Source organism: Sprattus sprattus, assembly GCF_963457725.1.
Source record: "Sprattus sprattus genome assembly, chromosome: 18".
NCBI lineage: Eukaryota > Metazoa > Chordata > Actinopteri > Clupeiformes > Clupeidae > Sprattus > Sprattus sprattus.
The window spans coordinates 5,815,321-5,832,769 of record NC_137916.1 but is presented as its reverse complement, the minus strand read 5'-3'; the positions used below and the strand labels follow the sequence as shown (position 1 = coordinate 5,832,769).

General features: G+C 41.7%; 1 protein-coding gene across 1 annotated transcript in view; it reads right to left on the bottom strand.

The window, feature by feature from the left end:
* Nucleotides 1-3,400: 3,400 nt before the first annotated feature.
* trpm4a (transient receptor potential cation channel, subfamily M, member 4a) overlaps nucleotides 3,401-17,449 on the bottom strand; it is a gene marked incomplete at its 5' end in the record, with an annotated part of 32,451 nt that continues 18,402 nt past the window's right edge. The window contains 14 exons of the mRNA XM_080856644.1: nucleotides 3,401-4,174; nucleotides 4,799-4,892; nucleotides 5,221-5,293; nucleotides 5,739-5,871; nucleotides 6,342-6,523; nucleotides 6,889-7,054; nucleotides 7,328-7,502; nucleotides 7,798-7,930; nucleotides 8,068-8,183; nucleotides 8,274-8,503; nucleotides 8,599-8,645; nucleotides 10,883-10,987; nucleotides 11,136-11,248; nucleotides 11,548-11,693. Of these exons, the coding sequence (XP_080712770.1) occupies nucleotides 4,137-4,174; nucleotides 4,799-4,892; nucleotides 5,221-5,293; nucleotides 5,739-5,871; nucleotides 6,342-6,523; nucleotides 6,889-7,054; nucleotides 7,328-7,502; nucleotides 7,798-7,930; nucleotides 8,068-8,183; nucleotides 8,274-8,503; nucleotides 8,599-8,645; nucleotides 10,883-10,987; nucleotides 11,136-11,248; nucleotides 11,548-11,693 (1,751 nt within the window). The 3' untranslated portion in view covers nucleotides 3,401-4,136. The remainder of the gene's footprint in view (nucleotides 4,175-4,798; nucleotides 4,893-5,220; nucleotides 5,294-5,738; nucleotides 5,872-6,341; nucleotides 6,524-6,888; nucleotides 7,055-7,327; nucleotides 7,503-7,797; nucleotides 7,931-8,067; nucleotides 8,184-8,273; nucleotides 8,504-8,598; nucleotides 8,646-10,882; nucleotides 10,988-11,135; nucleotides 11,249-11,547; nucleotides 11,694-17,449) is intronic.

Here is a 17,449-nt window from a genome sequence, read left to right as displayed (position 1 = left end):
TTTGAGATAAGAGAAAAGAAGAGCAAAAGACTGTCGAGGTATTCCAAATGACCAATCCACAAGCTTGTTCCCACAAGAGACAGAGAAGATCCCACAGAAATCAGGTGTCTTGATTGCCCTACGCACAAGGAAGCGGGAAAAAAAATGCTGCTCCCTCTCAGGCACAGATTTAGCGTCTTAAGACTAAAGAAGAGCGGGGTGCTGGGCTAGGCTGTGACTGTGGCACTGACCACACTAATGGGACACAGACAGAGAGAACGACAAACCCGGGGTAAGATGAGAAGTGGGGGGGGCAGTTGAGCTGAGTGACAGGGGCAAATGCTGGAAGCCGTGCTTGGTGCTTACTGTCCATAAGTCTGGTTGGTAGGGGGGTGGGTGGTGTGGGGGGGGTGACGGGGGGGAATGAGGTGAGGGGGGCAAACAGGCATACGTTGCCGGCTTTTCCGCCGTCATCAAATGTTGGGGTTTAACTTTAGAGGGGAAGGTTGTGCAGGCAAGACGAGGAGATGATGACCATATATCGAGGAGAGAGGGAGGAGGAAATGAGAAGTGGCAAGCGACTGGGAAAGACGATGTCAGGAGATTTAAGGGGGGGAAGAACATTTTATAAGTTATATCGGCATGAATATGAACTGTCAAACTCCAACAGACACTACACACATGCACACACAGTTACACACAGCCAATTTCCATTTGGTGAAACTCCCAGGGGTCATTCAATGTTTCTGAAACCACTGTCCCTGTTAATCCAGCATCAACACATGAGTTTGAAAGTTTTCATCTCACGTGCCTGTCCTACACAGTTTCACACACTCACTCATACAAATAAATAACAGGTCTTATATTCTGCCTTCCCTCTAACAAACACACACAGATGTTAATCAGCAATCACACTCTCAACTTTTTGGGACAGTGATCCTCGCGACCTGGACTTGGCACCCATAGCCTCTCAGTCTGCAAATAGTGGCTGGGGGAGGGCGACGGGGTGAGTGCATGTGTGTGTGTGTGTTTTTGCGTGTGTGTGTGTGTGAGTGTGCAGGGGGGGAGGGTGTGTCTCTCAGAATCTATTTAAAACCTTCCGCTCACTGTGTCAGTGTAATGTGACCTTCGCTGGCTCAGTGCGCCCACAACACCTTCCCCCCTACACAACAGCCCCCCACCCCACCCCCATCCGGGGCATCCATCTCCCCTCATCAGTAGCAACCGGTGGCCTCAGACGCAGCAGCCATCGCAAAGACCAGGGTTCAGGGTTTCATGTTCAGGTCCAAAAGGACATCAGTGCACAAAGCACATTTCTGATAAAAGACTGAACAACCAACAGCGAAAAATTTGCGAGAGAGAGAGAGAGAGATAGATAGAGAGAAGGAGAGAGAGAAAGCAGTGGCAAGTGTAGGGAGTGGTGACAATGAGAAGAGTGGGAAAGAGAGTGGGTGAGCAAAAGAGCAATGTTGCTGAAAGTGGATATGGATGATGCCATGCCTCTGAAATATCATTTTTCCCTCTCCATGTCTCCAGTCTGATTCCTCAGATATTGAAAGGGAGGCCTTATGGGGCCAGGCTGATGTGGCCAGTCTATACATCAAACACCCTTGAATTTCTAAAACTCAGGAACTTCTTCTTCCAAACGCAGCCTTGTCAATCTGTTTGAAATCAAAGTCTGTTTTGGTTTTAGACACTCACAGAAGAGGCTAATCTTCTGATTAGAGTATGATGAGCCTGATGTGACACCTATTCCTAGGCTGGCTAGTGCAGATGATTTATCGCTCATAAAACGACCAAACAGCACTGGTAACTAGGACTAACTCCTTAGCTTCAAGTTCAGGTTGCTTAAGGCCACCAGTCGAGGCTAGTCAGGTTCTAAATTTCATCCTAGAATAGAGATTTGTCATTAGAGTCAAGGAAATAAACTAAAGCCCAACGACGAGAAACCCTTTGCAAAGCTAAAGCAAAGTAATTATTATCATGACAACGATTCAGTGGAAATCAATCTGGAGTCATGCAGTTGGGAGGCTCTTCTGATGATTGTCCGTCTCGCTCTCTCTGATCCCCAAGTTGCAAAAGTTCTCCTCTCCTATAACAACTTGATCCCGGTCCACACAACTCTCTAGCCATGTATGGCGCCTGCTGGATGGGAATACTGCCAGGCGCTGGATGGAGGAATCCAGAGAGAGAGAGGGAGAGAGAGGGAGGGAGAGAGAGGAGAAAGTAGGCCGACCAAGAGGCAAGGTGAGGCCAGGGCGAGCACAGGGCACAGTAAGGAGTGGACGTGATGAGACACAGTCAGAGAAGACCCAGACGTAGGCCAAGCCCATGATTTTATGCTCTTAGGTCAAATGTTCCACCCTGTTCTAAACCTTAGGTGCAATATAGTTAGGTAATTGTATGCATCTTAAATCCAAAAACTGCACATCTTTAAACCCAAACAATCTGTAAAAACAAGTAGTTGTATAAAAAGCACATTGTACTATTTAATCAATTACATATTTCCTGACTATTTGCCGTAGTTCATACACTGATTTTGCAAAATGTCTGCCTTCCTGCAGTTAGTACACAGGAATGCTTTTCCCCCAGCTCTCTCTCTCCCTCTCTTTCACATATGAATCTCAGGTTTCAGGGTAAAAACAACATCAGGATAGATAACACATTTTCATTCATGCTGAGTAAAAATTCAGTCTTCATAACAATAAAGACTGTATTTCACAGGATGCTTTGGAGCACGAACCTCTGCAAGTGGTGCGAGAGGTCTGATTCAGTTAACATGGCTATGAACTATAGCTTTCTCTATTTTAGGGAACTATCTTAACAGTTGGTTGCTGCTAGCGTTTGATGAACTCATGTTAATATGTGCAAATATAAACTCTGAGGGTTTCTCCTTTTTCCAATTGTAATTGTATACATTAAATCGATGTGACTACATAACAAGCTATCTTACATTTAAACTGTTTAAGGTTATTTTAAAGTTTCCTACGCTAGCGAGCTAATTAGCTAGCATAGCGAATAGACAACCATAGTAACCAGGAAAAACATTTGCTGCAAAGTTTAATTTCTAAAAATCAGCTCACCAATCAAAGGCAGTCTTGTGTTCAAAGTGATCACAACCACTTGTGGGTGATGTTAAATTGCTTCACATAGACATTAAACATTCCTCAGAGAAATAATGGGACATCAGTGGAGTTAGGGCTTACTCTGATATCAATGTTCTCAAACTTCTCTCTGGTTGCAATTTCCACTGCCTGCATGTCAGAAGATTGTTAGAACTTTTAAATTGAACTCAATCAATTTTACACAATAACATTTTCTAATTAAAATTTAAAAAGGCACTTAACATGAAAACACAACAAGCTCACTTCAAAATATGAGTTTATTTGCAGAGCGGCTTACATAGGTCTATTTACATGCTTAAGTGTCACATATGACTTTCATCTATCACAAATATCCATATAATCCAGTTCACATAAGGAGGACTTGTGTGACAGGAAATTAATCTATGATCATACAGTATTTTCATATGATGCCCATGTTAAGAATGAAAGCTGTTTTGTAATAACCCTTCAAATGAAATAAAAGGAACACAAAATACACAAAAAGTTGACACAGTAAGTCCATTTTAGTATAAAAAAACAATGTGCAAGTGTATCTACAATAGAATGAGGTGAAAGTGTCATACCCTGATTAAATCAAGTACTCTAGTACTTCTAACATTAAACCTTGCACAGGACAGAAAAATGGCATGGATGAAACACAATATTATATGTTGGCAAAACTTTAGTGAGTTGTGGTTGTACAACTGTGGTCATTTGGTTCACTTGAAACTTGTAGCCCATGGTGATAGATAGAGCAGACATCAGTAATATGTCAAAACAATGCAAACGCCCCCCCCCCCACCCACACACACACACCAAAATATGGTAACATGGAGATAAAACACGTCCACCCTCTAACAAGCAAAACCAATGTAATGGAAATGTCAAAGCCTTTGGCATTATATGCTGACAAATAACAAATAAAAAGCCAGATTGTGGGTGGGTGATAGTCGCACCTGTGCTTCTATAAGTGTCCATCTCTATGTCTTTTCACCAATTTCCACTCCATCTCTCCCTCTGGCTCATTCCGTCTCTCTCTCCTCCCCGTCTCCATCAGCAGCTGGGAGAGGTGGGAGAAGTGAGGACTGAATCTAGGACATCAGAGACAGAAGAGACAAAACAGTGAGACACCAGAGGACTGCACCTGACTCATGGACACAGTGAGCATTAGGTAGTGAGACTGACCACCATAGTCTCTAAAAACTATTGTTAATTTATCTTAAGCAGACAAGCAGTGCGGGAAATGTGAACACTTCACCACAAAGTGTGCTCGCTAGGAACTCTGAACCTTGTGCACTGGTCTCACAGGCATGCCATTCAGTTTAATAGAAATATATTTATAAGGCAATAAAAACTCCCTCTGCCTTCAAATATATCTCAACTGTGGCCGACATATCTCAATCATTACTCCAGACAGCAGAATACCAGCTGGCGTATTTTTCATAATGTGATATATTTCATTCTATGTTACCAATACCTGAACATTTAACCATTTCAATTATTACAGTGCATTGGGTATTGGACAGGTTGCATGTTTACGTGAGGCTGTTTGAGCAGCATGCTTTTAATTAGCTGCTATAAGCACGATGCAGCTCTTCATTCCATTAAGCACCCACCAGTTTAGCGCTTCATAAATACATATGAGCTATATTAGGAAGAACCTAGTTATGCCATAGAGATAGAAGGGAGGGTGGAGAGAGGGAGAAAGACTGTACCTCTTCGTGTGGGGGGAGGGCGTGGTGTTTTTATCAGGTTACTCTGGGACAGTGAATCCGCCATCCAAGAGAGGACGCTTGAGCAGTACTCCAGCTGAGAGAGAGAGAGAGAGAGAGAGAGAGAAATGGGAGAGTGAGAGAAAGAGAAAGAGAGAGACAGAGTGTATATGAGTGTGAACTTGATGGATCGTCTCTGGTCTGTGCTGAGCATGCACTTAAAACAGCTGCATCTCCAAATGAAGAGACAGCCATCCTCTCTCAAACACACACATGCACACACACACACACACACACACACACACACACACACCACAAACAAGACAGTCAGACTGTTACCCCAGTTGTGGTCAGTGAAACCTTAGCCACGTGTGCTTGGGTGTCACATGGGAGTGGGGAGAAAGGGCGGCACACCCTAGACTAACCTCTGACTCCAGCTTTCTCAGCCTGCGGTCGTGGTCTCGGATCTCCACCATTTGCTTCAGTACGCTATCAACCCTTCAAGCAGACGACACAGAGAGCTCATCAGCCCCCAGGCAGAGTCACACCCAAACATGAAGCTTAGGCAAGCCGGTGGCCTTGGGTCAATGGAAACCACATTCCACAACACACATAAAACATGCGCTGGTTACAGAACTAGCCGCCCTGGAAGTGTAGTCTTGTAACACCTGACCCCTTTACTCTAAAACACATAGCTCATGAGTACAAATCTCATAGAAGGCAAACTAAGTTTTTTTTATGTAAACACTAGCTGACACCAACAGTGAAAAGAATGCAAATGTCCCAAGAGGGAGAGAACTAAATGCAAGACTGTAAAGGACGCAGCCACAGTCGCTAGCTCTGACCCTAATTAGCACAGGCAGTGAATCTAAGCCAGAACAGGACCAGATCCAGAGACAGCTGCTATGGGAAGACAGGGAGGGAGCGGGAACTAATCACTGACTTGCTTGATGTGCGTTTGAGCCTTTCTGTGTCGCTCTCACGCTGCTTCTTGTTCTGGATGGACAGAAGATTCTCTTTTTGAATGGACTCCCACGTGTTGAGCCGGCTAGCCTTCCTGCCTTTGATCTCCAGAACTTTAAGGAAAAGAGAAAATAACAGAGGGAGAGAAGGGAGAGAGAGAGAGAGAGAGAGAGAGAGAGAGAGAGAGAGTAAAACATGATTTACGTCCCGTGTGGGCTCCTGGCAGAAGATTCTCCTGGGGCTGAATGGGGAAACACACAGTCACCTACACTGAAGGGTCCATGCGGGCTTGGAGAACAGGAGAGGAAAAACCTAAAGTCACGCACTAAAAACATTCACTTCCCCCCCCCCCCCCCCCCCGTAAAAATGGTAAACATGAAATATAAACCACTATGGTTTTCATTAGTGTTTAGTTACAGTTTCATTTCATATAGATAACTTATATTATATATACCGCAACAATTATATTAATTATAAAATGGGCAAGACAAGCAGATAGGCCTAATGTGGTCTTAAAATGGGCATCTTCGGTTCAGGTCAAAACAGATCCGTTTATCCCTGAAATGAAGCCCAAATGACTTACCGAAGTGTGTCATTTTGACTGAGGGCACCCTGCGGATGTTCCTCTTGATGAAGAGGTGCAGATGGGAGAGGATGATGAAGGGCGGAGCCAGGCAGGGCCGCGAGTGGTACTCAACAATCAGGTTGTACCGCTGGAATTTCCAGTGGACGTCGCTGTGCTCCTGAACTTTGTTGAAGGTGTAGCTGTAAAAGCACACACACACACACACACACACACACACACACACACACACACACACACACACACACACACACACACACACACACACACACACACACACACACAATGTAAAGAGGGATATAATATAGAAATGATTTGGCTGATGTTGAGCATGGAGGTCAGTGACCTCAAGATTGGGGATCCATTGAGGGATCCACTCTAAGCCTCAAATATCTAAACTGCTCAAGATTTAAATCTTTCCCAACTATTACATTTAGCATAATGCATTCTACTAGCATAAAACCTCCAAACCCTAGGTTCCTGGTATGTAAGGACCCTGGGGTATTCTCCCGCCCAGACACCAATAGGCTAGTGTGGCATGTGGTACCTGAACATTGCAATGAGCAAATTGACCAGTAGGATGTTGGTGACCAGCAGGTAGACGGACAGCAGGATGAGCACCAGCCAGTTGGTATCAGACTGCGGACACGGCTCCATGCCCTCCTGAATTAGAGTCACATTTCTTGTGCACTCTATCTCACTGCGTTTGTCAGCTGAGCAGAGAGAGATGGAGAAAGAGAGAGAGAATGAACACAGGGAAGTGAGAAAAGAATTTTAAGATTCTTAAGACAGTGGAGAAGAAATGAAGATATTAGGGAGATGAAAACTTATCAATGTACATTTTGTTCTTTAAAGAAGACTATGCTCCCTGCAAGTCACACCCATTATGTATTTAGAGACATGCTGTAACAGATTCATTGTTTTCATATTCATATTTTTCTATTTCTATTATGCGACTAATTCCTAGAACAATTGTATTCACTGACCATCTATTTCATCCAGTGGTACCTGTCCATAAATATGCATGTATGGTCTGTAGAAAACTCGACGAAATATCCAATCAGGACGGGAATCATAAGAGTATATAAGTGCTTGATTGGCTACTCCATAGGCCATCAGCCACACCCCGAGGAAAAACAGGAAGAAGAACACATCCTTCACCTGTGAGAAAAGGAACAGTAAGGGGTCATAAAGTGTTGATGTTCGTCACTGTAAGAAGATTCAGCCTGGAAATTGCTTGCCGCAGATTGTAGAGCACAGACCCATGCATTCATCAAACGTCACCGAACAAAGGTCCGTCTGTCGCCATCCGTATAAAATTTATACGAAGAAAATGAATTCGGATAAAACACAATAACATAAAGTAAGAGGGTCTCAGCGTTTTAAGGCCCTAGTTTTAACTTCACCGTACATCACTAACATTTCGAAGGGCTTTGTCATCTACTCATTGTCTCACCATTTTCCCAACAATGATGATCTTGGGCCCCAGCTGTTTGTGAACAGCAAAAATGTGGATGAGTCTTATGGTGAAGACCATATAGGTCAGACACATCATTGAACGCCCAAACTTATACGACCATGGGAACATTCTGGAAATGTAGACACACAAAGGAATGGCTTAATAATACAAATTATAAATATTGTCTGATATATACTATACCCATGTGCACAGATGTATAGACAACTCATGAAACACACACACACATGCACACACACATGCACATACCTGCATATGAGGCCCAAAGTGAACAGAAGGATGGCGGTTAAGTCACATTTGTTCCAGATGTCCTGGATGTACAACCGCATCCTTTGGAATACAGTAGTGGTTCCTACATAGAAAGACTGAAAGACAATACAATATAAGTCTGTGTTTATTCCTGCAGGTGTAGGGGTTAACATAGTTAATGCGTCCATTTTTGTTTGTATGCGTACCTGTCGTATCTCCTCACAAACCAAGGTGAACACCCAAAAGTACAACACAAGCTCCATGGAGGTAGGGCCTTTGGGTGGTGGCTTGAAGTCAACCAATAGGATGTAGGCAAAGAGGAAGAGGAAGAGGAAGTACATCAGCACGTTGCCAAGAAACGAGGTAACGGGTGAGAACCAGAATTGCCGCCATCTGTGTAACACAAATGGTCGCTTTTGGCTGGAGAGGGAGGATCCTATGGTGGCAGAACAAACCAGAGCCAAATGTTAGGTATCTGTGAAAGGTCAAAAGGTCAACAGGAAGTGATTCAGTGAGATAAACATTAGGTACCTTTAGATTTGTCCCTTAAAGCATTATATTCTTCTGCATCTTCATTCCTGTAAATCAAACACATACAAAAAACAATCATATCAACATACAGTATACAGTACTGTGCAAAAGTTTTATAGCCTGGATACCAGCCTGAACTCCGCCCACAAAATTTTTGTTCTGGGAGATTCAGTCTGGAATCGAGTTAGTTGGGAGAGATTTAACGTTTCAAAAAGGTTGAAACGCAATCTAAACCAATCAAATTGTAAGGGCGGGCTTTATACGTTGATGGACAGATATAGATAGAATATACCGGAATATACATCGAACAAAGATGGCGCCGTCTCGGGAGCTTAGTGGGACATATTTTATATGATTTAAGCTATCTACACGACTTTTTTATGTCTACATTGACTCGGTTAGTTGTGTATACGCAAAACGAGTGTTGCCGAGGATTTTAGGTCCTAACTAAAGCACTCTAGACCATTATTGATCGGTTATGCTAACGCGTTGGCCAAAATAATCGTTGAAACTAATGGTAGCTTCTAGCCTTGAGTGCTAATTAAGTAACGTGAGCAGGCAGCAGATATTGACAGCGCATTCATTTTGAAAGAGGAACAGAGAAACGCGATCAAGGCATTTGTCGATTGAAAAGATGTTTTTGCCGTCCTTCCTACGGGAGCAGGTAAAAGTTTAATCTGTCAGATGGTAATACTACGTTGCGCTGATTGGTTCTAGGTATCCAATTCAGCGAAGAGGAATTTTCTTTCCTGGTTCGTTGAAACACGCCCCATAATCACAGCCCAATTGTCCGATCTCAGACTCATATTCTGACTAGAATTATGAGTATGACATCGTCAGGCTAAAAGTTTTAGGCAGGTGTGAAAAAATGCTGTAAACTAAGAATGCTTTCAAAAATGGAAGTGTTAACAGTTTATTTTCATCAATTCTTCATAAATTAACAAAATGCAGTGAAGGAACAGAAGAAAATTCTAAATTAAATCAATATTTGGTGTGGCCACCCTTTGCATCAATTCTTCCAGATACACTTGCGCACAGTTTTTGAAGGAACTCGGCTGGTAAATTGTTCCAAACATCTTGGAGAACTAACCAGAGATCTTCTGTGGATGTAGGCTTCCTAAAATTCTTCTGTCTCTTCATGTAAACCCAGACAGACTCGATGATGTAGAGATCAGGGCTCTGTGGGGGTCATACCATCACTTGCAGGACTCTCTGTTCTTCTTTAAGCTGAAGATAGTTGTTAATGACATTGGCTGTATGTTTGGGGTTATGTTCCTGCTGTAGAATACATTTGGTGCCAATCATACGCCTCCCTGATGGTATTGCATGATGGATTAGTATCTGCCTGTATTTCTCAGCATTGAGGACACCATTCATCCTGACCAAATCTCCAACTCCACATGCAGAAATGCAGCCCCAAACTGGAAAGGAACCTCTACCACCTCTGCTTCACTGTTGCCTGCAGACTCTCATTATTGTACCTCTCTCCAGCCCTTCGGCGAACAAACTGCCTTCTTCTACAGCCAAATATTTCTAATTTTGACTCATCAGTCCAGAGCACCTTCTGCCATTTTTCTGCACCCCAGTTTCTATGTTTTCGTGCTTAGTTCAGTCACTTGGCCTTGTTTCCTTGTCGGGGTAGAGCTTTTTGGCTGCAACTCTTCCATGAAGACCACACAGTAAATGTCTGTACCTGGGTACCACTGGTTTCTGCCAGTTCTGAGCTGATGCCACTGCTTGAAATCTTCCAATTTCGAAGGTAAATAAGCTTGATGTGATTTTCATCAGCTGCATTAAGTTTCCTTGGCTGACCACTGCGTCTACGATCCTCAACGTCTTCTTCAAAAGAGCTTGAACTGCACATTTTGAAACCCCTGTCTGCTTTGAAATCTTTGTCTGGGAGAGACCCTGCTGATGCAGTATAACTACGTTGTGTCTTGTTGCTGTGCTCAGTCTTACCATGTAAATGGATAAAAAATAAACATTTATTGTTTACATTTGTCAAAGCATTCTTAGTTCATAGCATTTTTTTTCACCTGCCTAAAACTTTTGCACAGTACTGTATATTAACATACTAAACCATAAAAACATATTAAACATGATTGGCATATAACTGCAGTCTTAATCAGTATACAAATGAGAGCTCTGTGTCGAGCTTAACTTAACTTAACTATGTTATCGCTTAAAGAAGAATCGCTTCTTAAAGAAGAATTCACTTATGTGAGCTATGATTGGGCAATTATTGTGTGCATGTATGTTCTGTCTATAATGAAGATGATCTTACGTGTGCATGATGTCGTCGAGGGAATACACTGTGGCCTCTCCACCTCCGTCCATGCTGTCCCGGCAGGAAAAGAGCTCCTCTATCGTCTGATCTTCCTCCTGTTCTCTGCGGAAAATCAAACACTGTCTTCAAGACGCTGAGAAGCAACACTGATGGGACAGAGGGCACAAGGAGAGAGAAGACAGGCAGAGGGAGAGACATAGAAAAGATGAAATCTACAGATGAAGATGAAAGATGATGATGGGACACACACCTGAAGCTGATGAGGTTGGAGTAGATGAGAGGGGGGAAAAAGAAAGCGATGACGAGTTTCCACACCTTCGTGCAGCTGTCCATGTCACCCCACCAGATCTGAGAGAGCAGTGCCTGTCAGAGAGAGAGAGAGTGTGTGTGTGTGAGAAATTTATTAACAGGCTCAGGCAGATTTGACAAGTCATGACAAGGTATCACATTGGAAGGTGATGGGTGAAGTGACAGGCCACAGAGAAATCAGAAGATGGTACAGTTGGTGGTCTGAATATTGGGGTATTGGCAAGCCTGTGGGAGTAATGGTCGGTCATGTCACAGGCAGCAGTGGTTCAAGGCACACTTTTGTGAAGGAGGTTTGTGGAGTATTGGGATGAGAACAGTGTGTTGTGTGTGTGTTTGTGTGTGTGCAGCCTCACCTGAACACCATCATGGCTGAAGAAGAGTCGGGCATCGGCTGCAATGGCCATCTGCAGACACGTGGTCCCGGCCCACACCGGAGACTTCCTGATGAGCAGCGAGAAGCAGCGACTCTCACTGCTCTTATAGCACTCACTAAACACATCTGCAAAACACACAGACAAAACCAGTTACAGCAACGGATTACACACATTCACTGAACACAAGTGAATAACTCTATCTCTCCTTCATTAACTGTATTTTACCCCTCACATCTGTGTCAGAATTGAGCCAACATGATACACTTAAACAAACGAAACCCTTAACAACTGATAGTTGTATAAGCTGTTTCAGGGATGCCTTAAACAACAAAGGCTAGCCAGGATGCCCTGTCTGTAAGACTAGCCAGGATGCCCTGTCTGTAATTTAAGCCTTATTTAAAACTCATCACCTATTGGCATATAATAAGTGAATACAGCTCAGGTTACTTCTGTCTCCACTGTCTGATGTTTTTTATCCAAAACTCTGGCATCTACTAGCAGACTTTGACATCATACTCTTCTCGTTGGATAGGGAACAACTGTGACCGTTAACAACGCTGAACGCACATATCTAGTAGCCTCTATTAAATGATGCTTTCCCTCGCACCATCGAAAACTATGACTACGGTTTTTCGCTGTCTCACACTGTGATACATATGTTTAAGTGACCGAGCTATGTTTAAATTCTATGAACTGTGTTAAAACCTAAATTGTAACTAGAAAATGCATTTCCTGAAGGAAATACCAGTGCATGAAATGCAAAAGTTAGGAAAGGAAGAAGAAAAGAAAGAAGAGTGAAAGAAGGAAAGAAGAAAGGAAAGAAGAGTGGAAGAAGGAAAGAAGAAAGGAAAGAAGAGTGCAGAAAGGAGAGAAGAGAGGATGAAGGAAAGAAGAGTGAAAGAAGGAAAGAAGAAAAGAAAGGAAAGAAGAGTGGAAGTATGGAATCAGATCAATGCCATAAATATTTTGTAATCTGTAATATAGATTTTGTATCTGTGAAACCATCTACACTTTCAAAACCTATCTACAGATACGGATTTAAAATACGAAATGTATCTACACTTTCAAAAACTATCTTCACTTTCAAAATCTATTTACAGATACGGATTTCAAATACGAAATGTATCTACACTTTCAAAAACTATCTACACTTACAAAAACTATCTTCACTTTCAAAATCTATCTGCAGATATGGATTTCAGTTACGGATTTCAGTTACGCATTACGGATACGGATTTGAAGTACGAGTTACGGATTTCTGTTACGAATTACAAAATCTTTTTGGCACTGTCTTTATTTCCTTTCTAAAGAGCCAATCAGCGCTTTTGGCAGATTTTCTAAAGCGCCAATCAACACATTGTATCCTGTACTGACTAGCCAATCAGCGGCGCTAGCTTGCTGGTAAATGGGAAAGTTGAGTGAAATGGTGTATGCAGCAGTCATGGATCAGAGACCGAGAAATGGCACAAGTAAGAAGTCCTATATTTGGAGTTGTTAATAAAGTCATTGTAAAACGCACAATCATAGTCAGTGGTTTTCACTCCACACTTCGTTACACCTGTCGTTGTATGGAAGATATTAGGATCTGCTTTGGTAGCTAACGAAAGCTAACGTTAGCATTTTCGTGACCGATGTCCTATTCACATTTAATTAAGTTAACAATGAACAGTATTCATATGACCCATTATCACGATGAGAACATTTAGCAGACAGACTGCTATTGTCTTGTTCTCCAGACACATGCAAAGTTATGGTGGGGGTATACCATTAAGTGCATATGCATCCTCAACAGCTGGATAATGACCAGCCTGATTTCAAAACCACCTTGTAATGTCATTTTCGTTTCTTTTCATGGCACTTTGGGGTAGGCTATTTGTAACCCTTTTCTGAAGTCCTTGAAAACGTTTTATTGTGTATTTTGTGTGGAAGCGAGTTTTCTAGCGTCTCTGTGGAAGAGATATATGAGACCAATTTCTTAGTTACAATGCGTTCTGCAGCCAAGCGATCTCTGAATCGCCAGAGCCTAAGATTAACTAAATAGTACAGGTGTTCATCAGCCCTTTGGGCCAGACATAAGGCATGCTTGTTTAACTTCCCCCACGGTGTTCGTACACCGAATTGTATTCAAACCGTGCGGGGGAGACCCCAGATCTCTCCCTAGGCAGAGCGGTGGCAGATTTAGATTATAACTATTGAATAATGAGCGGGCCAGCAGCAGTTGCCAGCAAGCTAGCGCTGATTGGCTAGTCAGTAGAGGATACAATGTGTTGATTGGCGCTTTAGAAAATCTGCCAAAAGCGCTGATTGGCTATTTAGAAAGGCAGTAAAGACAGTGCCAAAAAGATTTTGTAATTCGTAACAGAAATCCGTATCCCTATCCGTAATGCGTAACTGAAATCCGTATCTGCAAATAGATTTTGAAAGTGAAGATAGTTTTTGAAAGTCTAAATAGTTTTTGAAAGTGTAGATAGTTTTTGAAAGTGTAGCTACATTTCGTATTTGAAATCTGTATCTGTAAATACATTTTGAAAGTGAAGATAGGTTTTGAAAGTGTAGATGGTTTCACAGATACTAAATCTATGTTACATATACAAAATCTATATTACAGATTACAAAATATTTATGGCATTGATCTGATTCCATATGGAAGAAGAAAAGAAAGAAGAGTGAAGAAAGGAAAGAAGAGTGAAAGAAGGAAATAATAGTTGAAGAAGGAAAGAAGAAAGGAAAGAAGAGTGAAAGAAGGAAATAAGAAAGGAGAGTGAAGAAAGGAAAGAAAAGTGAAAGAAGGAAAGAAGAGTGGAAGGAGGAAAGAAGAGTGGAAGAAGGAAAGAAGAGTGAACAAGAGTGAAAGAGAAAAAGAGAGTGAAAATATTGAAAAAAGGAGATAAAAATGGAGTGAAGAAGAGAGATTGAGTGTGAGAGAAAGTAGACTGAGAGGGATAGAGAGAAAGATGGAGAGATGGAGAGAAAAAAGTAGAGAATGGAAAGTGTCTTAATGTTCCAAGTTACAGTTAAATTGAGAGGGACAGAGAAGAGGTTCCTTTGATTTGGCGCAGGTGTCAGTGAAGCACAGGTGCAAGCCAGTTTAAAGACCCTATTATGATGTCATAATGGCCCAATGTAAGTCAATGGGAAAATTTAGATTCGTTTTTATTTAATATCTTAAAAAGTATAAAGTTTAGAAAAGTGAAAAATACATAGCATAAGTGTCCTTTACAAGACCTACGCGACAAAGTTTGAATGAAGTTTCTACGTTAAGCGGTTCGGGCTGAATTAATCGCAGAAAAAGGTGAGAAGAAGAAGAAGAAGAAGAAGAAGCCTAGGAATAACAATACAGGGCATTTCATGCACTGTAATTATTATTCATTTAGAATTAATTCTATGTGACCGTTAGCACACCATTCATTCATAACTCCGTTGGTGGCTAACGTTAGCACTTATTAGCCAGCTGTGCTGTAATCTGTTGTTGCGCTGATTCTTGGTGTAATTAATCTAATAGTAACTTGCTGTGTTAAGATAAGATACCTTGTGAGTATTTTCCGTTTCGTCTGACATCAGTAAAGGAGCATGACGCACGCTACCTGGCTCGTGAAATCAAGTTTGGCTGACTGTAAACACACTGAACATGTAAAACACGTAGCGAGAACAGTACACAGCCCTAACTAAACTAAACTTCATTTTTTTGGAAATTGTCCCGCTGCAATTAATACGACGACGTCAATCAAAATCTATTGTCTATAAATGAAAGCATTGCCATAGATCAGGGGGGGCCATAGATCGCGTCCTTTCGCGCCCCACACTTTGAGAAACGCTGCACTAATGTGTGGCACTTGACACGTACGCCATTCCCTAACCTCTGCCTGGAGGTCAGTGTTGTACCCCCTACTACCTGGAGGTCAGTGTTTTACCTACTTGGAGGTCAGTGTTGTCCAGAGATGGGCAGTATTTCAATTACTTGTATTTGAAATACTAGTTAATTTACTTTTGAGTATTTTGTAATTTGTATTTGATAGGGCCGATAAAAACTCGAATGTAATTTGTAACAAAATACTTTAGAGTGGAGTAATTTTGTATTTAGAATACTCAAAATACTTTCTCCAGTGTTTAGGCAGAAGGAGATTTTTTTTCTGTCGGATTCTACCACTAGACCAGGGGTCTTCAACGTTTTTCAGGCCAGGAACCCCCAAACTGATGGCGAGATGAGCAGGGACCCCCTACTATATAAATTGCATAAAATTTTGTTTATAATATTCTGGGCCTAGTGCCAAATAAACATAGCTACCCTGTTATTGTGTCGATGGCACACATCCTCCCACATTAGTGAGATGTATCTTCTTTTCAATAACTCCTGACTGACACGATCCAACGGATGACGGAGGAGGAGTCTGGCGCATGGAGTTGTGTTGACAACATAGATGTTATAGTGAGATTGACAGGTCAACAAACCAATCACACCGCTAGCAAGTTGTTAAGATTGTAGGTAGTAGCATGCTTACATTAGCTAGGAGGCTCACACACCTCGCAAATCCTCACTTATTTTTCAGTTACAATTTACGTTTTTTGACCTTGTACAGTGTCTATTTCTCTTTATTACAGTGCATGAAATGCCCTGTATTGTTATTCCTAGGCTTCTTCTTCTTCTTCTTCTTCTTCTTCTTGTTACCTTTTTCTGCGATTAATTCAGCCCGAACCGCTTAACGTAGAAACTTCATTCAAACTTTGACGCGTAGGTCTTGTAAACGACACTTATGCTATGTATTTTTCACTTTTCTAAACTTTATACTTTTTAAGATATTAAAGAAAAACAAATATACATTTCTCCCATTGACTTACATTGGGCCATTATGACATCACAATAGGGTCTTTAAACTGGCTTGCACCTGTGCTTCACTTACAGCTGCACCAAATCAAAGGAACCTCTACTCTCTCTGTCCCTCTCAATTTAACTGTAACTAGGAACATTAAGACACCATCCATTCTCTACTTTTTTTTCTCTCCATCTCTCCATCTTTCTCTCTCAGTCAACTTTCTCTCACACTCAGTCTCTCTTCTTCACTCCATTTTTATCTCCTTTTTTCAATATTTTCACTCTCTCTTTATCTCTTCATCCAGAGCCACTCTTGTTCACTCTTCTTTCCTTCTTCCACTCTTCTTTCCTTTCTTATTTTCTTCTTTCACTCTTCTTTCCTTTGTTCTTTCCTTCTTTCACTCTTCTTTCTTTTCTTATTTCCTTCTTCCACTCTTCTTTCCTTCCTTCACTCTTCTTTCCTTTCTTCTTTCATTATTTCACTCTTCTTTCCTTTCTTCTTTCCTTCTTCCACTCTTCTTTCCTTTCTTCACTCTTCTTTCTTTTCTTCTTTCCTTCTTTCACTCTTCTTTCCTTCTTCCGCTCTTCTCTCCTTTCTTCACTCTTCTTTCCTTTTGTCTTTCCTTCTTCCACTCTTCTTTCCTTTCTTCTTTCCTTCTTTCACTCTTCTTTCTTTTCTTCTTCCTTTCTTAACCTTTGCATTTCATGCACTGGTATTTCCTTCAGGAAATGCATTTTCTAGTTTATTTTTTTATTTTTTTTAAATCTAAGCAAAAAAATGTCAAACTAACAATTTATAGGTACAAACAAGACCAGCCATGGAGTTTGGTCCGCCATCTTTTATCTTTGATTTTCGCGCTCTTTAGACTTGGGCAGAAACGCGATCTGATTGGCTAGTGCCTGTGCATGAAAGGTGCTGTGAGTGAACCGGTGCCCAGCTTGAGAGAGCTCCTGTGGGTAGCTGAATGTGTCGATTGGACTGAAAGATAACGTCTTCTTGATCAATTTATACGTTCGCTACAATATGTTGGATTTATGTTAATGTAAATTTAAAGGGAATAAATACAATTC